This window comes from Pholcus phalangioides, unplaced genomic scaffold (assembly GCF_987345545.1).
Source record: "Pholcus phalangioides strain wild (caught in Gottingen) unplaced genomic scaffold, Ppha-v1.0 ptg000004l_1, whole genome shotgun sequence".
Taxonomy (NCBI): Eukaryota; Metazoa; Arthropoda; class Arachnida; order Araneae; family Pholcidae; genus Pholcus; species Pholcus phalangioides.
In genome coordinates, this window is record NW_028301597.1 from 50,763,826 (window position 1) to 50,790,045 (window position 26,220).

The 26,220-nt window shown below is 35.3% G+C and overlaps 1 protein-coding gene across 1 annotated transcript; it reads left to right on the forward strand.

The window, feature by feature from the left end:
- The first annotated feature begins 953 nt into the window (after window positions 1–953).
- On the forward strand, window positions 954–2,204 carry LOC149087807 (F-box/LRR-repeat protein 6-like). The gene has a single exon (XM_089231972.1). It carries the CDS (start codon window positions 954–956, stop codon window positions 2,202–2,204), a length of 1,251 nt encoding a protein of 416 aa, XP_089088098.1.
- The last annotated feature ends 24,016 nt before the right edge of the window (window positions 2,205–26,220 follow it).

Genomic DNA, 26,220 nt, shown 5'->3' on the forward strand with positions numbered 1-26,220 from the left:
TCATGGCACTCGCACCGGGGGATGACCGACAAGCTTCCAAGTCGGGGGGCCCCCATGTTTACAGGTTTGATTTTGGGGGCCCTGGATGAATCTCATTCTTTTCTGTTGTAGAATTTGCCACAGCCGAAACCCGAGATATAGCCAGTCTGGGGCCCCACTAAAAATCTGCGTATTGTGTCCCCGCCACTGGATGTGGAGCCCTGGATTTTATTTGTTGTAAAATTGATAAAAATGAAAAATTCTCACAGGGGGGTGTCCGACAAGCTTGCAGGTCAGGGCTTCATGGAAATGTTGGCAGGTTGTAATTCGGTGCCCCTGAATGTATCTCATTGATTTTTGTGGTTTAACATTGTAAAATTTGCAACACATCGGTAGCCAAAAGATATATCCAATGTGGGGCCCCACTGAAATTCAGCGAATTGAATCTGGGGACCCCCATGGGGAAGTTTTCTGGGGATACTTGATGAATCTCATTTGTTTTTTGTTGCTTTATTATTATTTTCATTAAAATTCGCTTCTTCAGTAGGCTGGTGCTTTCACACGTCCCTTTCCCCTTTTCCATAGCACGCTGATGAAGTGGGACGAAATAAACAAGATATGTCCGGGAGAGAAGTGGGGGGGGGGGGGGGGGGTTGGCCGCCAAAGGCGGCAGGGGGGCAGAGCCCCCCTAGTAATATATATAAACGATTTATTACATTTACCGTAACGTTTGATATTTTAGCTTTATGTTGCAAACTGAGTTTCAGTTAACTTGGTATTTTATTTATCTATCATAATCCGAACAATGCTATACGAAAAAGTGAAGCTGTTTCAAAGGCTAAATTCTTGTTCAATGGGTGATGTGAATCCAAAATTGTGTGGTTCATTTCTTCTCAACGGACCGTTTTCTTCTTCGATGCTACAATATGGATACTTGAATTCCGTTAAACGAGTAGCGTGGCGTTGATATAGCAATGGAGTCCATCAACGATTTTCTGCCAGGAGAGATATTACTGGAAATCTTCTCTCATTACATTGAAACAGAAGGACCCCTGGAGTTCTTGAGGAAAGTCTCGCCTGTATGCAAGCTATGGAAGAAACTGAGCTCGGATTCCTCGTTGTGGCAAAAGATGAGTTGGCGATCGATGTCATGGAACTTTGATCACTTGCTGAAGTTCGGCGAAAGGGGATTTCTCGCTTTCACTCGTGGCTTGGATCTGTCAGCCAAAGTGGGCGCATGGTTCGAACACGACGTCCCGAAATTGAATGCCGAAGATTTACTTCAAATCGTTAAGTACTGTCACAACGTGAGATCGCTTGACATTTCGTACAACGACGTGTTAACTGAAACGGTTATAAAGTCTCTAGTGGAAAGGTTTCCTCGAATAAACCTGTTTATAATGCGTTCAATAGAGTGTGAGACTAGATGTAACAATTCCGAGTGTCCTCGGACGGCACCGCTGAATGTATTCGACTCAATTTTTAGCATCTGTGGACACACCTTGAGATGCTTAGTATTGAGATGTCACTTCTCTAAAGATGATGAGTTGGTCTCGAAGATTGCAGAGTGCTGTCCAAGCATGGAAGAACTTCATCTCTTGAATATTTTCGACGTAAGGAAAGCGAACGAGATCATTTCATTTCCAATTGACAAAATCCGAAGTGGATGCCCGAAACTTCTAGTGTTATATTTATGGGAATTTAACGTGGTTATCTCGAATCCCGGAAAGTTAGAAGGATTCCGATACTTGAAGTACTTCATCGCTTATAAGTGTGATTTCAATGGTCTCGAAATATTTGACATTCTCAAATGCTCCGCGGAATTTCAACACCTGGAAGTGTGTCGATGCAGGAAACTAAAATTCAACCGCATATCTGATGTCGTATCGGAAAAAGTGAGATTTTTGTACGTCGAGGACTTCGAAAGTTCTCTGAAGCCTCTGAAAAAAGCGGTGAACAAATGGAGGCGGACATTGAAAGTGCTTGATCTTCGATCTACGGATTCTAACATGACCGGTATCATCAAAGCCTTGTTGGATGATAATCCGAATCCGATGATCGAATACTTCTTTCTACACAACCACGTCGACGCACCTGTTCTGAAAAGACTGATTCACGTTTGCAGAAATCTGAAGGAAGTGTTTTGCACGATCAGGAAATTCAACGAGGACTTCGAACTTTCCGGGAGTCGTGAAGAAATACAAATTTTGATGGAAAATTTGTAAATTTCCATGTTTGTGTGAGAAAAACATTCTCAGTTTTTTATTGACTTTCGGGATTGAGAGACAGTTTTTCTTCTGTTTCCACGTGGACCTTAAACTTGTTCAACGGTTCGTTTCCTACTTCAGCTGTAAGTTGAAAACTACGAATGTATCGATGCCAATAAATGGACATCACTTAAATAAATAAAAAAACAATCTCGCTATGTTTTTCAACATATTTCTTCAATCCATTAGTGTCCCCCCAAAAAAAAATGTTCGGCGTGCAACTAGTGACATCAGAAAATAATAGGTTAATTTAATATGAATAATGGAATCTAAATTGAATTGAATAATAATTGAATCTAAATTGAATTGAATAATAATTGAATTTGAATTGAATTGAATAATAATTGAATTTGAATTGAATTGAATAATAATTGAATTTGAATTGAATTGAATAATAATTGAATTTGAATTGAATTGAATAATAATTGAATTTGAATTGAATTGAATAATAATTGAATTTGAATTGAATTGAATAATAATTGAATTTGAATTGAATTGAATAATAATTGAATTTGAATTGAATTGAATAATAATTGAATTTGAATTGAATTGAATAATAATTGAATTTGAATTGAATTGAATAATAATTGAATTTGAATTGAATTGAATAATAATTGAATTTGAATTGAATTGAATAATAATTGAATTTGAATTGAATTGAATAATAATTGAATTTGAATTGAATTGAATAATAATTGAATTTGAATTGAATTGAATAATAATTGAATTTGAATTGAATTGAATAATAATTGAATTTGAATTGAATTGAATAATAATTGAATTTGAATTGAATTGAATAATAATTGAATTTGAATTGAATTGAATTGAATTTGAATTGAATTGAATAATAATTGAATTTGAATTGAATTGAATTTGAATTGAATTGAATTTGAATTGAATTTGAATTGAATTGAATTTGAATTGAATAATAATTGAATTTGAATTGAATAATAATTGAATTTGAATTGAATAATAATTGAATTTGAATTGAATAATAATTGAATTTGAATTGAATAATAATTGAATTTGAATTGAATAATAATTGAATTTGAATTGAATAATAATTGAATTTGAATTGAATAATAATTGAATTTGAATTGAATAATAATTGAATTTGAATTGAATAATAATTGAATTTGAATTGAATAATAATTGAATTTGAATTGAATAATAATTGAATTTGAATTTGAATTGAATAATAATTGAATTTGAATTTGAATTGAATAATAATTGAATTTGAATTGAATAATAATTGAATTTGAATTTGAATTGAATAATAATTGAATTTGAATTGAATTGAATAATAATTGAATTTGAATTGAATTGAATAATAATTGAATTTGAATTGAATAATAATTGAATTTGAATTGAATAATAATTGAATTTGAATTGAATAATAATTGAATTTGAATTGAATAATAATTGAATTTGAACTGAATTGAATAATAATTGAATTTGAACTGAATTGAATAATAATTGAATTTGAATTGAATAATAATTGAATTTGAACTGAATTGAATAATAATTGAATTTAAATTGAATTGAACAATTGAATTCAGTCGATCTGTATTTGTGCATTGGTCATTTACAATGGGCTCATATGGTGACTGAAATATCGAAAACGACGAAAGAAAAGAACTTTTCACACAGATAATAATTTTAAAAACTTTAAATAACATTGAGAATATGTATCTGGACGTTTAAGAGAAAATAAAATTTGAGTTTATATATAATTTTGAATTAAAAAATTAATGAGACTTTTTCCCTCATTATCCCCATACACACTTCATCTTAACGTTTCAGCTCCCAAAAGTAATGTTATGATATTTTCGGGTAAGCACACCCACGCTTTCCTTGAGCTCTTCAAGAATTTTACAAGCAATATGGAATACCGTGATTGTAGTAAAAAATGCGGAACATACAAAGAACTTCCCAAAAACGGCAGAGACCGATAAAAATGCTTGGGATGCCTCTGTTCGAGTGCTTAATGACTTCTTAGGTAATCGCTGGACCAAAAAACCATCTTAAGCTTATGGGAAAAACATAAAAATCTGTAGAAAAATTAAATTTCCAATTGTTTCGCCAAATCGCACTCTCCTCGCTCATCTTGAAAAAAATTCAAAGAAAACATGGGTGTTGACCGAAAAGAGCACCTTCACCAAAGAATTTTTCGGCTTGAAGCATCTATATATGGGAGAGCACATCGAAAATATCATAGCAATTACTTTCGGGAGCTAAATCGTAGAGGGAAGTGCACATGAGAATAAAAATAGAAAAAATCCCACTTTTTTAATTTAAAATTTTGATTTAACTGAATTTTTTTCCCCTGTTTAACGTCCAGGTACGTGACATATTCTTAAAGTTAGTTACAGTTTTAAAATTATAATCAGTGTTAAAAGTTCTTTTTCTGTCATTTTCAATATTCTAGTCAACCAATGCTAACTGGCCAATTCACGAACACAGTGATACCCCCTCCTAACGGACACTCCACGTTAACGGACACTTTTCTGATCCCTGGTCCCGTGTAATAGGGGGCTTTAATGTATTTCATTCCCCATTAGCGGACACTCCCGGTAGCGGGCAGTAGAAGCATGAAAACTTATTTTTTCACCAAACTCTAATTCAATAATTTTTTATCATAAACCAAAAATTTATCATATTCAACGCAGGTTATGTATAATCCTAATCTCGTTTCGGTAAATATGATACATCGGCAATTAAGTTCTAAATTAACTGAGCATAACTATGGTCCATGACGCTGAATTCGAATGGGAATGTTGGTTTTGTTTGCACATGTTTATACGTGTGAAGACAGCCAACATTACAAGACTGATAATGTGTTGATATTTTTATCTTCTTTGCACACTTCTTTTAATTTAATTTTTGTTGCAAATACGTGTAGCGCACGTATCATGTGCGGGAAAAATAATTAATTGGTTTAATGAAGAAAAGAAAAATTAATAATTATTTTTTTTCTTTATCGAGACGATTGGTGACTATGCATAATCACCGGTGTATCACTATTAGAGATAGAAACCGATTGCGACCGAAAACAAACGTCGTATAAATGTCAGAATCGTATAAACGAGGTTTCACTGAATATCGTAACCTCCCCCATTAGAAGACATACCCCGGTAGCGGACAAAATATTTTCATCCCATGGGTGTCCGTTATCGAGAGATTTCATTGTATAGATCTCTTCACCACAAAAACAATGTTTGAGGGGAATAATAATCATTTTCATAATTATTCAGGCAGAGCAAACACAGAAATAACAACTTCAACCCAAGGGCACAGACATTTTTTTTTTGTTACGCAATGTTATTCATTCCGTTAACGTAATGAGATATTGAAGATTTTTCAAAGCAAAGAATAAATTTCTATAAAAGTGAAAGAAGATATTTTTTCCATTTATATGATTGCATCCGAACGCAGTGAGTTTTACGAAAGATATTTGTTGTGAAAAATTCCTTACCTTTTTTTTTCTTCGCTCCAAACTTACGAAATAAAATGAGTTTTTGCAACACGAGAATGTTCACATCAAATTCTCTTCCTTTTTGGTCATTAACCACTGAAACATGAACTGGACAAGAGTCTCTTTCTCTGCTCGAAAATGCCTCCTTTTTTTTCTCCTTTAAATCCCTGTAAAGAAATATATGTGACTGCCACACAACACCATCGTGTACATATACGTCACACAAAACTTCCACGAACTCCAAATTATCAGCTGAAAAACAACGTCATCAAATTCAGACGTCGTCTAATTCGGGATGATAATTTTTCTGGAATGTTCACAGGAATACATATATATTGTTCATGCTTTTTTTTGGCAAGTTAATTTGCGAGACAAAAAAATTACCTCGGGAAAAGAAAAGATGAATATTTTCATTTCTAAGGAGAATTATTTTATTATTTCTAAGGAGAATTTCATTTCTCGAAGAAACAATATCATTATATTCAGATCACTGCTGAAATCATCAAAACAAATGAGATGAGTAATGTTTGTTTGACCGATATTAGAATTAATATAATTTTTTAATTTTCACTTATTTATCTGATATTATCTTATTTATCTATTTTTAAAAGGCATTAGACAAGAAATAGACAATTCCATGCTGACTTACTAGTATATGCGCGAATACACTCCATTTTCATCCAGTAGAAAAATTTTCATACACAAATGTTTTCCCATTATAAAATTGTGTGCAATTTAAATACTTTTTCTCTTATTTATGGTATTTCCAAAAATGAAGAAAATTTGGTAGAGAGCGTATAACATGTGAATGATTTCATTGTATAAATCTCTATAATTCACTATGTTCTGGATTGGTACCCTCGTGGTGGTGCTTCCATGCGCAAGACCGATTGACGAGATCCGAAAAGTGGCTGGAGTCAACTGTATGGCTAAAGCATCAAACAGAGTAAAATGGAAAAAATTAAAGGAGGCTTTCACATCCAGCCGTGGATAGAAAATGGTAGAGGATGATGATGATTAGCTATTGAAGTACGGTAAAATTCCGTTATAACGGGAATTATCGTTATAAGCAAATTGCAATTGTTTGCTTTGTCGGATGGCAAATTATGGAAAATTTTTTGCTTTATCTACACTAGAATCATCTCTCGCATCATTCTAATATTAGCGTAGGAATAGGACTCCGGTCGTGAAATTTGGACTCGGAGAACCTACGTCACCACAGTGGTGGTAGGCAAAAATTTTCTGTGGTTCCCAACTTCGAGGCGAGAATGCGAGTGATCTCTCCGTTAAAAAGTCACAGAGCAAGCAACAGGCCTATAGCGGTGCAAATCTTCAATCATTACACTTCACGCATAGTCAAAAAAATTGATGGCAACACTATACATAACTAGCATTACACAGTAACAAACTTGACGTTGAGTTCACAACACGTACACGCACATTCCAGCATGTAGCAATTCGTCAGAATATGGATTGTGGACGAGGTGCATGTATGGTATTTTAGTATGAAAATTTAATGTTTTTTTGCCTATATTCTTCCTTTATCTGAAGAAAAGCGGTTCATTTGGAAGTTAAAAATAACAATAACAGTATCGACGGGGAATTACTCACCTCTGATTTGGATGGCTTCTCGATTGACTCTAAAACACAAGGCAAATCAAAATGTGTTCTGATAAATGCCAGGAGCTTGGGTAATAAGAAAGATTTTTTAGAAACTATGATAGTTGTGGAGGGCCTGGATCTTATACCCATTATTGAATCTTGGGCAAACGATAGGGATGAATTTTTCTTACACATATCAGGATACGATATATTTTTTTAAGAAATATATCTGACTAGCTGATACCCGGTGACGTTGCCCGCCCCGTAAAAATGTATAACATATTAATTATTTCTTAATCAAAATAATTTCTGCATTAAAGAGAAAATTACTTTTATTTTTTAATATTTTAATTAAAATCTTCAGGCAATCGCTTGTGGATACACAATATTTTCTCTTTTTCCATCTGGTGTGTAGATGTACAAATTTTTGCTATTACCAACACGTGAACAGGTGTCCGTGTGAAAAACAGGGCTCAAGTAAGTTGATACCTGCCACTGCTAACGACTGGCCTTGCGCTTTGTTGATTGTCATGGCAAAAGCTAAACGAATCGGGAACTGTGATCGCTTGAAAGTGAATGGCATTTCTTTGGTGATGATTGGGATACGTGGAATGAAGACTTGTTTTTCTTTGTCACATCCAGTTAGAATCGTTGCTTCAATGATGCAATTGTGCAATTTCTTCACGCAGAGTCTGGTGCCATTGCAGAGTCTCGGTGTGTCCAAATTTCTTAAAAGCATTATAGGTGCTCCGACTTTGAGGGTCAAATTGTGTGGTGGCACACCCGGAATATCCAAAGGAGTTCAGAAATTCTGCAGGATACAGAACTAAATGTCTGTGCCGTGTCTGTGACAGTGTCAACCGATTTGTAAGATGTGGAGTCTTCTGGAATAATTTTTAGGATTTTTTCGTTGATCTTGTCATCTTTCGGTGCCAGAATCGCTCTCAGAAAGCCACTCATGGTTTTGGTCATTTTGTTGAATGTTTGGGAAGACTTTGTCTGCAAGTTCTTGAACTGAGTTTAACAACTGGCAAAATCCATTTGGGAACGTAATCGGTCCAGTGCTTGGGTCTACTGGTTGGTCAACTGATGTGAAAATTATAGCAGTGCTGAGTCATTGTGCAGTTGAACTCGCATGTTGGTGGATAATGATAATTTTTTAACTTCGTGCCAGAGTGTTGATGATTTGAGGCAAGCATTGAGTTCATCAGCTGGCGTTGAACATTTTTATTCCCAGTTTTGTCAGCGTAGTTGTTGTTCTCTGTTGTTAGCGACGTCATACGTCCAGCTTGTGCAGCGAATATTATTCAAATGCCCTTTACGCATTTTTTAAATTGAAACTATACCTATACGATGGGCGGTTGATAAGATAAAGGCCGCATTATCACTTACAGGACACCCTGTATATAGGCAAGCAGAAATACCCGGCGCTTCCCGGGTTTTCTTCAATTACTGGGAGGATTGGAAAAGTGACAAACCATTATAAAGGAATAAACTGTTATGATGGCAGCGTTAAAGATGTGACAAACTATTGTAAAGGCATATACATGTCTGAAATGCATTGTTGGGAACCACGGTAACCAAAGTAAACGTTCCGAAAGTGATTGTTGAGGCCCCAAAACCATTGTTGCCCGACAGTTTTTTGCCCATTTCGGGCATTTGCCCAGCTCTGACAAACTTTTAAAGTAGCCTACGGTTCAATCCCGGTCCTGTTTGGTATATATGCAAAATCTGGCGACGATCGGTCTAAAACTGTAGATTTGTATAAAGAGCATACATACATACATACATACATACATACATACATACATACATACATACATACATACATACATACATACATACTTTCACATTTATATATAAGATAGGAAAGTGGGTGGAGTGTTGATATACGTGAAATCCTGTTTGAAGGCTAGAGAGTGTAACGTGAAGAAGTAAAATCGAAACTACATGGGTTGAGCTTGAAAACAAAAGACTTCATAAACTTATTGTTGGGGGTTTGTTACAATCCTCCGAATAGAGACCCAAACTACATCGTCAAATTTCATGATAAAGTTTAATCGCGTTTGCGTTCTGAAAGCTTATTGGAGAGAAAAATGTCCTTATATGTGTTGTGTGTGTTTGTTTTTGTGTGGTCCTTTCATACCCATCTCTCTCTCTCTCTCTCTTCTCAATATAGATTTTAAGATCAGTCATGCAACAGTCCACATCGGTATTTATCACACCTTGCAACGTATCTCTCGTCATTACAAATGGACCATACCGAACTTTCTAATATCAAAACGATTTTCTTGGACAGATTTTGTTAGTTTCTTTACAAAAGTTGGGTGCAGAACTGAATTCGGACGGAATATAACATGTGATAAATACGAAAACATTTAGGCTTTATCGTATCGGTCGCAATAACGCGTAACGAGCGTATAGGCCGTATATATAACAGAAACATAGAAAAATTAAATAAACAATCACTGTTCCAACTCTCATATTTGTCGATGCATTTTTAGAAGCGAGACTCAATTAGACAACATATTCCACAGAAGCTAACAAGGAAAGGGTCCTAAGGGGACGTGTTCAAAAAGTTTGGGAAAAATTACCACTGATCCTACTCATTTGAACATGCAACAGAATATAAAATAATACGGCGGAATTATTATGTCACTCCCAAAAAAAAGTGAATATTAATATTTTGAACGCCAATAGAGGCCAAAAATGAATTTAAAAATCACGCAACCTCAGAGTGACGCCATTCAAACTGTGCATGATCGGGTGCAGCAAAGAGAAAGAAGAAGAAGAAAAAAAATATAAATATATCTATATAGTTTATAAAATAGAGAAGCTGGAGGAAACAAAAGAAAGGGAAAATACGTTTTTTATTATAGATATCGCCAGGAAACTCGAGAGCCGACTGTTAACATTTTCATAATATTTTGCGGCTTTAATAATTGTATTTCTCCCTAATTTCTTTGTTTTTTATGTGTTTCTGGGTGAGATAAGTACCCAATTTTTTTCAGGACTACAACTTGGGATCCTTCTTTTGTGAGTAATGAACATTGAGTAAATTTGATTCATCAGCAAATGATCCTCAGTCAAAATACTATTCCTCTGGCTAGAAGAATATGTTAGTGGGGAAGAGAAGGCACATGAATTCGATTTCATGGCACCAGAGCCAGTCTTATTATATACCCACGCTGAGTTGGCATCTGGCTACGTCATGAAACGTCAAGATGGGCGATTCCATTTACCTTCTTTCGGCAAAAAGGTCGCAGGGAAAAGGGGGCAGGTTAGTATTTTCCTGTGGAACCTTTTGCGCTATTTTATGAGTTTTTCCTTTTTTTCCCCTCCGTTTCCCCTCCTTGGAAATGAACCCTCCCTTCGCGAATCAAGGTCAAAGGCCAACTCAATATGGGCATACAATATCAAGACTTGGTGGGAACGGTGCGAAAATAATTTCGGGGATATTTAGACCGTTTTTATCTATTTTAGGGGGGGGGGGGAATCGGCATCCAAAGATCCATGCATTATCACAAAATATACAGGAATGTTGAAAATTATCTGCTTACCCACCCATGAAAATTCAGAATTCAAAGAAATACAGTATATCCCAGCATTGATTAAAATTCAGAATTAATGAAAGAAGAATCGCACAATTGATGAGGAATAAGAAATTAATGGGAGAGAAATAATTCCAGAATTCATGGAAATTCTGAATAGGGGAAAATAAAATCCCAGAATTGATAATGAAAAATCACATTTAAGGTATCCAACTACGTTGAAAACATCATCTTGGAAGAAAATCTCGATTTTTAGTTTTTTAAATTCTTATGGAAGTCCTATTTCTTGTGATTCCAAACCAGGCGTTGTTTTGTTTATATAACGTTCAAAACCTAAGTTACGTCCACCTCAGTGTTGCGTTTGTACTCGCAAGTAATACAAAATTTAAAAGTGTTTTACGAAGAATGTTATTTTTTTGGCATTTTACTTGAGTTTGTGACATGATTTCTGAAACCTGTTAATTGTATCATTACGAAATTTTAATATGATATTTTGCTATGTATTGTTGAGGTAATGTGTGGATCGAAGGTCTATCACATATATGTTTTGAATTTACGGTGTTTTATAGACGAAATGTAGGATGCAATTTCACACAAAATATCCACACGCACATTAACGTATATGGGTATAAACTTATACGCATTTCATGCGATTCTTTAAATTTTGTTTCCCAACCTGCAACACCACTAGCTGAATGTACTGTGAAAATCTCAGAAAACGTTTCATTAACAAGATTATTTGCAATCGTGTTTCGAATATTACGTGAATTTTTACTGAAATTTGACATAAAAATGACTTTTTCATAGAAAATGACATAGGTAAATCAAAATTTGTTACTGTTTTCACCATTTAGAGACACTTTCTATTAAAAAATGCCATTAAAGTTTACTTCAGTACATTTTATAGAAAAGTGCTCTTGAACGTAGTCAGATACCGCAATGAGAGGAAAAATTCTAGAATTGAAAAAAACCACTTTTTTGTATATATATTGTCACTTCTTTTACCAATTATTGCGGGCCCCCTAAACCGCAGGACCTCATGCGTCCACACCTGTCGCACACCCCTAAGGCCCATCTCGCACTTCTTTAAAAAAATCAATTAAACTCTTTTCAGGGAATTTTAGACAAATTTAAATTCTACAAACTGGATTCTAGGATTCGAGAGACTATTCTATCTCTCGTAAAACTTTTTTTGTCCAACGACACCTAGTTGACTAGTTGGATCGAAGTGTCCTAGTGAAGTTACATTATATTGAACTGACTTTCTAGATGAAAGGATACGTAATCATTTTCACGCGGAAATTATTCGGAATTAGCCCTTAATGAAGGGAATCCTCTCCATTACGAGATTCGCGATAGTATTTACTCGATCTATATTGAATTAATTTAACCCCTTCCCATTAGAGTACTCGGAGATCTGGGAATTCAAATGGAGTTTCATTTGATATAAAATGACCGTAAGAGGATTGTAAAATATATATGCTTTCTTTGGCGGCGAATATTCATAAAAAATGTATTCATAGATAATATATAACATAATAGAAAAATATTCATAGGCACGACCCCAACCCAATCACAATGCACATTAACAATACAGCGCTCATGTTTTTCTTCCCCGCAGATAATATAAATACAGCAGAAGTCCGTTACAACGAGAATCTCACTGTTACGAGTAATTCGTGATTGTCAACAACTAATGTTAAAGATACAAGAAATGTTCGCTTATAGCGGGTTATTTATGAATGAAAATCAGAACACATTCGCTATAACGACAGCGGGGATTCTCGAAGAAAGCATTTCTTTTTCTTTCTTTCTTTTTACATAGAATAGACTGAAAAAGAGTGGGTAGTTTTTTTATCTTCACCCCATTCATTAGGTGTTTATAAACGGGGCATGTCAGTACCTCCCCATAGATGAGAAGATCAGAAGCTGTACCTTATCTTCTCGTTATCCATATATGAGGCGGAAAAACGTATGATTATATCTGTAGGTGTATTACTTGGGCAGGTGGGGTACCACCTCTGGTTTTGACTTCCTTGTTATTTCACTTAACCCCCTCCCCTTTCTTGGAATCTTCCAAAACTGGACACAAAGTAAACAGGTCTTTATACTTTTCTCTATATTAAGAGTTAATGGACAATTTTATAGTGCAACGAATATCCCAGTTGCAGAAATTACTGCATTCTACAAAGTGCAAAATCTGCATTAAGAGAGAGAGAGAGAGATATCTGTATAAAGCATGTTTAAATAGGCTATTCTAGATACATATTTCAGTAAAAGTAGTTAAAAATAAAAGAAGAAGAAGGGTAAATTTATCTAGTTTGTTTTTTCCCATTTATATGTTTCTACTGTGCGAAAAACTAAAAATCGTTTATAAGCAATCAAAGGGGAAATTATCGTTATCAAGAGTCCGTTATAACGATAATTTCCCCTTTGATTGCGAACGTCCCCTCTGAAAATAAAAAAAAAAGATTTTTATGGCAACATTCTCGTCCAAATCATTAGACAGTTATGGTATTGACAAATTGTATCCGTCTGTAGCTTATTTTCGGGGTAAAGCATATTTGTGTTAGGAACATCCTGAAAATACGTTTCCAGGGTTTATTTTTTGATTAGGTCTCATTTTCAGAGAAATGTGGCAGATATGCTGCGTAGCTGCTGGCACTAACCATTATTCGTCTATCTTCTCAATTTTGCTTGAGTTTATTCGAAATCACTTAGCACGATTATAACTTGAGACATATCTCCAATGTGTAATACATCTCTCTCCTTTTGATGATGAGCAGCATATACGCAGGGCTATATAGTAAAGGCTGTTTCATCCCTGTGAAGTGGTACTTTAGATCAGAGGGCGTGATCTCGGAGTAGGTGTGTGACATCTCTCTCTGTCTCGGCGGCCGTTCAAGTATTACGTCAGCAAATTTTAGCCATTTTTGACCTCCCCTCCCCGTCAGCACTGCCCCTTACCTATTACCTACTAAGTCATATTGGTGGAATCAGAAATGTACAAGGAAGGGGGAGGCATGGGGAGCTCGTGAGTCCCCCCAGACAAAAAATAAATAAATATCGAATGAAAATACTTTTATATATTTATGTTATTATAATCGATTTCTGTTAACTTCAATGCTAGTATTTGAAGGCTAAGAACTCAAAGTTTCTCTTTCAGAAATTCATTGCGATCCACCCTCTATCTAAGCCATATATGATAAACCCTTGACTCGCGGACCAAATGTGGCCCCGAAGGTTATCTGATGTGGCTTGCCCCTCAAACGTAATTTTGTAAAAAATGAACTAAGCGGCACATTTACAGATCGTTTAAATGACCGGAGGCACAATTCCAGAGCATTTAAGTAGGCCCGTGGCACATTTTCAGATCACTGAAGTAGCCCGCGACATAGTTCCAGAACACTTAAACGATCCGTGGCACATTTAGAGATGACTTGAGTGACGTGTGACACAATTTTAGAGCACTCAATTCCCCCCCCCCCCAGTGCGGTTCTATATCACTCAAGTTACCCGCGGAACATTCCCAGATTACTTAAGTGATCCATGGCATAATTACGAATAGCTTGAGTGATGTGTTGCACAGTTTCAGAGCATTTAAGCGGCCCGGACACATTTCCAGAGCACTTGAAGGATCCGTGATACATTTAGAGATCTCCGAAGTGGCTCAGTAAAAAGGGATTTGATTTATCATTAGGGAGAATATTAGTTCAGGTGCCCACAAACTAGCGAAAGATTTTTCTCCTTTTTTGGCGCACCGAGTAAGATGTCATTAAGAATGTTTCATATTTTTATAAAGGGTGGCTGATGACGTAAGCATTATTCAACCCCCTCCCTTGTTATCAAAAGTCAGGAAATCGGAAACCCCTCCCCCATCGATGCTGACGTAATACTTGGATGATCCTTCGCAGACGACACCATCTTAGAAAACGTACTGTATTGAAGTGGCTTATTTTAAGATTTAGTTGTTTATTTTACTGTTTTAAGTGAGAGATTTTTATACAATACAAATATACAAATAAGGCCACCACAGGCAAAATGCCCAACCAGGTTGCTGGGAAAAAGTTGCCCATAACAATATGGATGTCATATACAATCGAATCCCGTTATAACGAACTCCAAGAGACCGGAGAAGTCACCTCGACATAATGAAACTTCGTTATAAAGGATTTCCAGGTTTTCGCATTGTTCCTATGTAAACATATCTGGGGGATTAGAAAAGTGTTCGTTAAAACGAGATTTTCGCTATAACGGTATTCGTTAAAACGGGATTCGACTGTATTTCTAAAATATAGCAGCCCAATTAAAAATGTAATCATAAAAACTAAATTCTCGATAGAAAACTTCTCGATATTTATCCCACACGCTTATCAGGTTCATTTTTCAAACGTGTTAGTTGTGTTAGAATTGTTTGTTACGGTGATGTTTTAGGGTCAGTGGTATTTTTATGAATTTTTTTTTATGATTCTTGAGTAAATCAGTCACAGACACATATGAGTTGTTGATGCAACGTGCAAAAACAATTCTCGGACAAATTTCTATTGGTTAAATACCTTATCTTTTGGTGGATTAACAGTGTCTTCGCATATATGGAAGAATGGCTAATCGCGCTCTTCCAAAGAGTTTCTAAACTCTCTACTGTCCATTGTGAGAGCGAGACGTAGGAAAGGTGTTATAAAACAGCTGGAGGAGAGACTTACGAAGGAGATCCCTGGTAATATATGCTCATAAGCAATCCACACATTTATTCTAGGATAAGGACTTTTATTAGAATTAAAAGTTTCAATAGGGATAAAAAGTGCATTCGGAAAGAGATGAAAAAAATCCAGGAAATAGTTGCCAAGTAATTAATGTGTCTTTTGATATTAGCATTCAAAGTAATAATAACTTCAGACATTTTACATTAAGATTTTATTTTATTTTAGGGTTATTTGCTTCCTGTGTTTTTTTTTATGTTGCAGTTGTATTGGTAATAACAAAGTCCAAGGCTTCTTAAAACGCTGCCCCCAATTCAAATGAAAACAGAAAGGAAATTAAAAATTATTAAAAAGCTACAAAGTTAATTAAAATTATGTCTTGATTCGTATTTCAATTAAACCAAAATAAAAGTAAACGTATGGGAATCAACTAAAATGGGTCCAAGAAAAATATTCTTAGTCGAAGTTAATATGCAAATGCAAAATTTCTTATCTTAAATGATTAAATGTCTGAATGAGTAGCAAGCCAATAAATAAACACATACTAAATGAGCACCAACTAAATAATCCAAAAGGTAATTTTTTGGAACTAATTCAGTAAAATGGGCCAGTACTGCGATTGCTAGACACTACTGTAATTAACAAGGTAGCAAAGCGAGTGCACTCGCTTTTGCAGGGGAATGACATCACGCATGACGTCAGCTGGAACGACCCCAGACAGCCCTTATTATAAGACCCTGGATATACGATGCTCGTGACTCGAAACGTATTCAAGACCACAGGTATAAAATGTAAGATAGAATAGTTAGAACATCCAAATAAACCCATTCCATTAATTTTTACGAGTTTTCAAACTATTTACGATTTTATGGACACACCGTAGAAATATTTAATTCATCAGACCATCAGAAAATATCTATTGGGAAAATTATTATTTTCTTGTTTGCGTAAGAGAAAAAAAAATCCTTTAACCGTGACATTCACTTCAATCTTTTAAAACTCAATTTTAAATTAATAAATATTTAGGTAATGAGAAAAATGAGAAATTTTAAAAAGTAAGAAATAGAGAATATTTTGGAGAAACCATTATATATATATATATATATATATATATATTTTTCAATGTTTTTAGTTATAAAAAAAAATAATTTTCATTGTGTTCACTGTTAAACAGGCCACGCGCTCTACTTCAGGATCTTGCCGATAATATTTGATCGTAGAATTCATAGACACCGGGACCAAGGGAGAAATCACTTTGTTATAACGAAATTTTGTTATAAATGAGTTTTCCAATCTTATGAATTTTTACATTCGTTAAAAAAAATTCGTTGCAGCGAAATTTGATTGTAAAAGAAAAAAAATCACTTATTTACGTTCTAAATAATAAAAAGGAGGTTTTCAGCAATAACTCAAATCAATTTGGCATTAGATTTACTTAATTAGTATATTTCAGGGAAATAATCCTTTTTTTTTTGTACAAGTATTGTTAAAGTCGAGGAGACAATAAATTCCTCTAAACCACACGCGTGCTGAAACGCGTGCAATGCTTGAGACAAATGGTTGAGAGGTTTCGCATCCAAAAACACAGGCAAATTCCAGTCTTTCCTCGTCACCCCACCGTTACTACAGTGGTAGTCGACTGAAGTTGGTTTTCTCTGGTTCCCAACTTCGAGGAACAAATGAGTAGGCCGGTAAGTAGCACATTATTTCGGGAATAATTGTCCTGAAACCATGTACGTTTCTGTAATATGTCCAGAACCGATGTCTTAAAAAGACAACTGCATCCACATCGTTGACAATTTAAAAGTCTAGTGGGATTAGTCGTTATGGGGATCGTATAACTGCTGTTTGAATTTGAAATTCCAACTTGGTCAGATTTTTCAAAAATGTTGAAAGAGTAGATGGAGATATGCCGTAGAGTTTAATGTCACATTGTTTTTATTTACACCAGCATCAACTCCAGAAATGTGAGTTTCTCAAATTTTTCTGGCGATTACTGTTCGAAATCTGCTTCACTTCGAGGCCAATTATTTTCAAACAGAAGTGATATGAAACATTCCTAAAACGCGCTTGCTACAGATTTCATTTCTTTTTCACGCATCGTATTGGTGAAAATTTCTTCTCACGAAGCCATATAGAAGAACAACACTTCTTTCTCAACAGTTAAGCATAAGTTAATTCTCTGAAGCCGATCTTACGGGATTATTTTTGGAACTTTCTGCACTCTGTTGTTGATTTTCAGAAACTTGTTTTTGAATTCGTTATACCGGATTTTTCATTTCGCATCACATAGTTCCTATGTAAACTTGTTTGTGAATATTAGGTAAGTTCTTTGTTACGACGAGATTTTCGCTATAACGGTATTCGTTGAAACAGGATTCGACTGCACAATGCGACACATCATTCCATCTCCTCCTGTGCATTGGCTTGAATCTCGTTAATACGGGACGAATGACGATTTTCAGCATCATCAATGTCTTCTACCTGTCGGTACCTCTGAGAAGATTGAATAATTTTATATGAGGGTGCTCTCGGCAATATCACTTCTTTTTTTCCTCTTCTAGTTATCTATTCGATGAACGTCACAGAAATTCTAGTGCGATGACGTCATTTAGCAGTGATGACAAATTGCTCAGTGCCGTATCTTTAAGGTCAGTGGTAATTAAAGCGTCGTATCCCCTCTCCTCTCTGAGATCTCTATCGTTCCCTTCCAACCCCTTAATTACCACTCATTCCGGGCAATTAGACAGTGTCGGTGAGATGTTTAATTGTTGCCTCCACTTGGATGTGGCTCCCCCACCCCCCTCTCTCTTTTGTGAGCAAAAGCTCTCGAGTCGCAAAATCCCACGAGCGATCTTCTTGTCTCATCGAGGCGGCCACCGGGGAGGTCATTCAGAGAATATTCTTCAAAAACATCTAAGATATACAGAAATGATGATTAACTTAAAGAACGTGCGAATGAGGGATTAAAACTAGATTAAAGGGATTAAGAGAGCTGGAAAGTTAGAAGATCCCCGTCATAGCAATTTACGAAAGATTACAAATATGTTGTCAAAATACACATATATTTCGCATCAAATTTAAATGACACAAGTGATTTCCAATCACATAAGGTTCAATACACAGGGTGTAACTAAACTGACGGCTAGAACAGTAAAGGGGTGATAGAGAAGTCGCCAAAACAAACAATTTTCATCATATAATGTGGGGTCGGAAAGCCAGCGGCCAGACGCGAGAGAGTGCTTTCTCTGGAGCGAATGAAACGTCGCCCTTCTCAGAGCCCATCATTCAGCTGCTATCCGTCACCAATGTGGCGCCTGTGTTGCAGCTGGTGGTTGATCATTTGAGTGTCCGGAAAATTCTCCGCCATACAAATCACCACTACGAAAATTCATCGCTGAAAAATTCCCCGACAAATGATTCACCGACATTAGTTTGACGTGAGTGAGTGACTGAATAAGTGAAAACTGTCTGTCACTACAGCTAGCTCACTTTAACTCAATCCATCACTCACTCACAATGTCAGTCAGTCAATCACTAGGTAGCTCATTCTGACACTCACTCACTCACTGGGTCACTCCCTCTGGCACTCACTCACTAGATCGCTCATTATATCACTCACTCCCAAGGTTGCTCAGGCAAATGCGATGAATCGGTTACTACGCTCACTCACTAGGTTGCTAATTACATCACTTACTCACTAAGTCAGTCACTTACTCCCTAGGTCACAGTACTCATCAGGCCACTCTCTTACTCACCAGATCACTCACTTACTTTCTAGGTCACTCGCCTGCTCACCAGTTCACTCACTTACTTACCAGATCACTCACTCAAAACGTCGCTCTAACACTAACCATTCTGCTACTCATTCACTAACTATGAATCATTTACTGATTCGTCATTCGCCGCTCACTTACTTGCTCACTCACTCGTGTAGAACTGTTGCCGATGAATTGTTGGTCAGTAAATGGTCTTAGCGGTGAATTTTCCCAGCTGTGAATATTGCATGGCAGTAAATTTTCCGTAAACCGCTCATTATAACATTTGTTGAAAAGTTTTCGATGATAGAGATTCTTTGCCCTTTATTAATCGTCTTTACTGTGTTCTCCATTCGCAATACCCGGGCGCCCTCTTGCGGGTCGCCGTTTGCTTTCCGACCCTACACTGCATGGTGAAAGTGAAAGTTTTTTGTTTTGGTGAGTTCTATCACCCTTTCCAGTTCTGAAAATCAGTTTAGTTACACTTTGTATAAACGCAATAGGATTTTACGCGGAATAATTGACAGATAAAGAGTAGAATTTTTCAAGATTTATGGTCTTGAAATTTTACTATTTTTTTTCTATTAAAACTTATTCAATGTGGTATTCACGTTGTGGCAAATGCGATGAACTGGTTACTATTCAAAATTGTCTATCGTCTCGGTACGTTTGATAAATTTGTCACTCTTACCGGTGATTATTATACAATGCCCAAGCGTCGACGGTAAATTTGATAAGTACTAAAACAATATCACTCTTACCAGTGATTATGCATGTGGAGTGGTCATATATATATGGTGACAGACTCATATCGCAAAGACCTGGGTTCGAAATCCACCAGCGTCCCAGTGGTGGTCGGTTAAAACTAATTTTCTGCGGTTTCCAAGTTAGACAACAGGCCTACAGCGGTACAAATGTTCAGTCATTAAACTTCACACGAGGTTGAAAAGGTAGATTACAGATAGTAGTACCATAAAAAGCATTACACTGAAAGAAACTTCACGTTAACGCGCACAGCTTTCAGCATAGCCCAGGTTTTCCTCTACCACCTGTTTATATCTCTTCATTGAAACAGCGGTGGGCCGTGATCCAGTTAGGAAGAGGAGGTGATTAGATAGAAAGATAGAACCGCTCATAACCCGGGACTAATGCAAAGCCCCTTATTTCCGTTACCTCAAAAGAGGCAGAGTTGTGTCGGAAAAAGTTAGCAAAGATTTATAGTGGTGGCTTCCTTTGCTTCGTGCTCGCGTCGTTCTTCCCATGATGACAGCCATGCAACGTGCAAGCCATTTGACTAAAATGGGTAGCTGAAACCAATGACTAGGGAGAAAAATTACACTTGCGCCCAAGGGCACATAAAGACCGGAGACCACAGCCTGGGATTTCAAAAGAAGTTTGGAAAATATTTGTGGAGCGAGTGAAAAGAGGTTGGCATGTTGAAGTTTGAGAGATTTGAGAATGGTCTAAATACACAATGTATACAAAATAATATACAGCGCCTCCACTGTGACGGGAAACAAGAAACAAAGCCTCCATCCACAGTGCTGAGCAGTTTTGTTTCCCTTTCCTTTTACGGAATATACAATAAACACACACAGAAAACACACAGAGCCTGCACTTCGACGGGAATAATCAAACAGAGCCTCCGTTGACAGTGCTGGGCATTACATTGTATAAATTTCCCTTTTTTATACTATTGGGAATGCAGAGGAGTTGATTATATATATATATGCATGATACCCAAGTGTCGCGGTAAATTTGGATCGTTATATCGGGGTACAATCGTAAAAGTTGTTAAAGTGAGAGATCATTATATTGGTATGCAATCGTGATATTTTTGAAATAAGAGCTCGTTATATTGAGGTGCGATTTCAGCATTTGTGAAATAGGAGTTATTCCGAGGATGTTGAAAAAAATTCATTGAATCGGAGTTCATTGTATCTTATTCAGATTCTGGATGAAAAGCATGGTCATCTCAATAATAATTATTATGACGGTAATAGGGACTAAACTATCATATTTAACAACACAAAATGGTGATTATGCATAATAACCATTAAATGAGATCAATTTAGAACGATTTATCATGTTTATATCAGACGACGCTTGGGTGTTACGCATAATCACCGGTAAAAGTGACGAATTCCGGGAAATTCACTAAAATTCTCGGCGATTATTCATAATAACATAATTCATCACATACCGTAATATCCACACATTTATACGAAATATTATATATATATATTTTTAACTAACAGAATCAAATATATTTTATTAGAATAAAAAAAAATTCTGATATTTGGTTCAGTAGTAAAATTAGTGAATTCATATCTCATTAAAAATCAGTTCTAATCGATGGCACGTCTCCCCTCTTCATAATTCTATTCTCAGTTCTTTTCTACACTGGCTTATGTTGTTCTTTTATGAGGCTCTCGAGATCATTACGATAGTCTTAAAAAGAACGTCCTCAAATAATCGCTATCATCTTATCGGGAAGGGGAAAAAACAAGTGGCAAGTAATTAGAGACAAGGATTCTTCGCATGACATCATTCTCCCAACAATAATTTCATTTTTTTCCCGTTTATAACCCAGGGGGTATTTTTAAAACAAATATTTGCATTTTTTGAGATGCAATACGTACCGGATATATCTATATTTTTCTCTCAAGTTACTGTATGCAAATATTCGTAGTCTTACGAGAAATATTGTGTGGGAAGTATATATATAGAACTTATATAAAAAAAGAAATGAAAATTATTCCATTATTTAATTTATTATTAAATACTCTTTAATCAATACTGAAATGCGGAAAAAAATATCAAAAAGGGAATTATGGTTGCTCGAAAGTCACAAACATTTAATCGCTAAAATGTGAAGTATTTTTTGCTTAGTCTCGTGAATAGTGTTCACCAAATACTCCATCTGCATGCGTGGATCAACTATCGAAATTCCAGTTTACTCTTCCAAAATTTCATTGAAGAGTGAAAATACTTGTTCAAAAATTTTATGTTTTTCTTCTAATAGAAATATTTCTGTTTTTTTAAAAATAAAAGTCTCGTTTTTTACAAAACAACCCATTAAAATCGTAGAGAGGATTGAAATTGCTTTTACTACCGCGGGGCCTTTAACCTTTCAGACACTGCGGGTTAAATTGAAACTTCCCACGAAGCCCGCGGGCCAACAACTCACGCAATTTACAGCGACATCTTGATAGAGGGAGCCAATCGGGCTCCGAGTTAAACAGGGACAAAAATAATTTAAGATTTATTCTGAAATTATATTTCTTTCATTAATTATCAATTACAATAAGTTCTTAAAAATTTTTTTCACTAATTTTTCACTAATGGAAAAAAAGTTTTTGATTAGCTACTGATTACATTAATTAATTCTGAGATTAATATTTAATCTGTGAAATCACTAATTGATTATCTAATTACTTTTTAGTTCTGGGATTATTTTCCATCTCAATATATAAACCATTTCTTTCAATAATTATGCAATTATTCTCTTCATTGTCAGATAATTTCCATCAAAAATTACGAAATTATTTCTCTCATTGATTTTTAAGTTATTTTTTCCACTAATTCAGAAATTATTTTTTGTTCAAAATTTTTAAAATTACTTCTTTCAGTAATTTTGAATTTTTATTTCAATTAAATTAATAATTATTTAATTTATAATTAAATTAATCGATAAATTCAATTATTATTAACTTCATTATTCAATTATTATTAACTTCATTATTCAATTATTATTAACTTCATTATTCAATTATTATTAACTTCATTATTCAATTATTATTAACTTCATTATTCAATTATTATTAACTTCATTATTCAATTATTATTAACTTCATTATTCAATTATTATTAACTTCATTATTCAATTATTATTAACTTCATTATTCAATTATTATTAACTTCATTATTCAATTATTATTAACTTCATTATTTATTTATTATTTCCTTCATTAATGCTGAGTTTACATCCATTTTTGCGGAATTACTTATTGAATTTACTCCAGATTTATATCTTTTATCAATTCTGGAAATTTTCTTGCATCATTTTTCACTGTTTTCAACCATTCTATGACAACGATCGGCGGGGGGGGGGGGCACGACAACAGATTGCAAAGGCCAAATCTGGGATCTTTTGGAGCAATAATTCAGATAAGACCGGATCTTATTTCCAAGAAACACGGTAAAATACTTTCAAATATTTCTTAAAAAAATAATTGGAAATTTCTTTTCTAAATAACGGATACATATACAGTATATATTTTTCAGTTTAAAAAAACTTCGAACTTCGAGTAAATGATGTTTTATAATGAATGTTATACTGAGAGAGTGTATCGTGAAATACAGACGAAAATATTCGGGTAGGTATTCATATACTTTCGGTGTAAATTCTTTTTATAAAAAAAAAAAACTATTCGTAGAGAAATAGTTTGGGTATTTCGGTGCTTTCCACGAAAACTGTCGAGAAACATTTCGGGAAAAGTATTCGGCAGAATCTGTAGAAAATGTTTTTGGTACAAAAGCAACAAAAAAATGTTTTCAGTATGCTTTCCGGGGAAAAAGGAACAGAGATATGGTTACACCAGAAGCCACTGCTGCTGCCGCCTTTTGCTACAAAACCAGAAAACAGCTATAAAACAAGAAACTGGAATTTATGGATGTCTCTTTCGTTAATGACCCGTGTCAAGGAATTTACGTTCAATCCTAATATCCTTTTCAATCTCTTCCACCTTCCTCAGTCAGTGTTCCTCTCTCTCTCTCTCTCTCTCTCTCGTGTTGTATACGTGTTCCTTTTGGCTCGCGTTTCGAAATAGTTTGACCTCAACGGATAATATATCGCACCAGGAGATGCCTCTACTTTCCATTTCCTATTATAAACGCGTGAATGTCCGCGAGCTCCATTCATATCTCAGACTGAATTCAACGAAAATGGAGACGTCGTTGCGGGTTTCTATTTTCTGAATGTGTTTTCTCGGACTTATGCATATGCTGGCTAAGCGACGATCTGTTGCGCTTTCTTGCTCTCTTTGTCGTTTTAGTCCACGAAAACCTTCGGTTTAACTTCCTTCACGGACAAGCTTTTGGCAACAAATTTGGATGATCTCTATTTGACGCATCGGTGATAAATCTGGTAACCTTGTTCCAATCTAACCGCATGTTAGAAAAAGGGGAGAAGAAAAAATAGGGGAAAGGAAGGGAAAAAATTAATATAAAGGGGGATAATAAGTCTAAAATAATAGATAAGTAGATAAGGGAGTACACGGTATAGAGATTTCTCTTTTTACTCTTACCCTAAGTAATCTATTTTTCTCTGGCATGTACATAATACAAAGATACATTATATGGGGGGGGGGGGAATCACTAATAGGAGTATAGAAATAACGGGAAAGAAAAAAAAACTTCGGTTCATAGGATTACAATAAAGCTTTGCGATGGTGAGGAGAGAGAGGAAAGAAAACACTGAGAACTGAATTGAATTTATTCCACTGGCGTTTGGACGAAATATTTCGTCCATAATCGTACAGTAGTTAAGGCAAAGCTGGTCAATCTTTAGAAGATTGCGGGCTTTTTCGTTGATTCGAAGTCGTGTTGCAGGCTAGAATTATTGCAGGCACTTACTTGAGTGATCTGGAACTGTGCCGTGAGTCACTCAAGTAACTGTGCCGCAGTACATCTGTAAATATGCTGCGGGTCACTTGAGTAATCTGTAAATATGCCGCGAGCAGCTTAAGTGCTCTGGAACTATGGCACTAGTAGTTTAACGGATCGGAAACTGGGCTGCGTGCAACTTAAGTGCTATGGAACTGTGCCGCAGGTCACTCAAATGATCTGTATTTATATGACGGGTCACTTGTTATCTGTGAATCAGCCGCTTAGTTTATTTTTACAAAACTGGGTTTTATATAGCGGTCCGAGAGCCGCATTTGACCACAGGTGAAGAATACATGGGGTGTTGCAACTCTTCTGTCTACCGTCCATGCCCTTTAGAAATAATCTGAAGAGTCGAAAACAACTTTTGAACAGATGTTATTTTACAGATATTGGAACATATATTAAGTTGTTCAAATAATGTTTCTCATACACTCTTGGGATTTATACCAATAATCTTAATCAATAAAACCTTAACCCTCTATCGTTCACCTACATAAAGCTTGTTGGATTTTTTTTATAAAAACTGATGTAAATTGATGCTGTTAGCATATTTTTAATTGAAACAATACATCAACACGACAATTTAAGTAATTACATTAGCTTTTTCATTAGCTGAAATGTGGTTAATTAAGGGTGAAATGCCACTTTTTCCATATTTCCTTGATTTTATTGTTATTTATAAACAGATAAAATCTTGCTTAGCATAGAAGTTGAATAGTGTTTACCTTAAATTTTATTTTCACTCCACCTCAGTTTCTCCCCCCATCCCCCCCCCTCGATTTTATAATTTGTTGAACACGTAACATTTTAGTAAATCTTTAAAAAAATGATACCACTGCGGAACAAACACTTTCTAGATAAAATAAAAATATTGTACTTATATAGCTGTGCGTATTTTGTACTGAAATGAAATTAGCAGATGCCCTTTCTAAAATACCAAAAAACTGAGAAAAGAAATTGGTGTCATGGGGTTTATTTCCTGACCATGTATGACCCATGTATATTAAAATATACGCGGAACCATAGAAGGTAGCCTTGAAATGTTACTCGAATTCGAACACCAATGTATTCGTACTAATGTATTATACATTCAAGTCTTCATTTACCAAATCAATTAAAATAATAAACATTTCATAACTCTGATTGTGATAAAAATAGTTGTGATGAAATTAGCTGTTTCTTATTGATGGAGATAAAGTTTATGCACTGAAAATTAAC

Excerpts from the sequence above, each read along its gene's own strand:
- LOC149087807 (XM_089231972.1), top strand. The coding sequence starts at position 954 with ATGGAGTCCATCAACGATTTTCTGCCAGGAGAGATATTACTGGAAATC.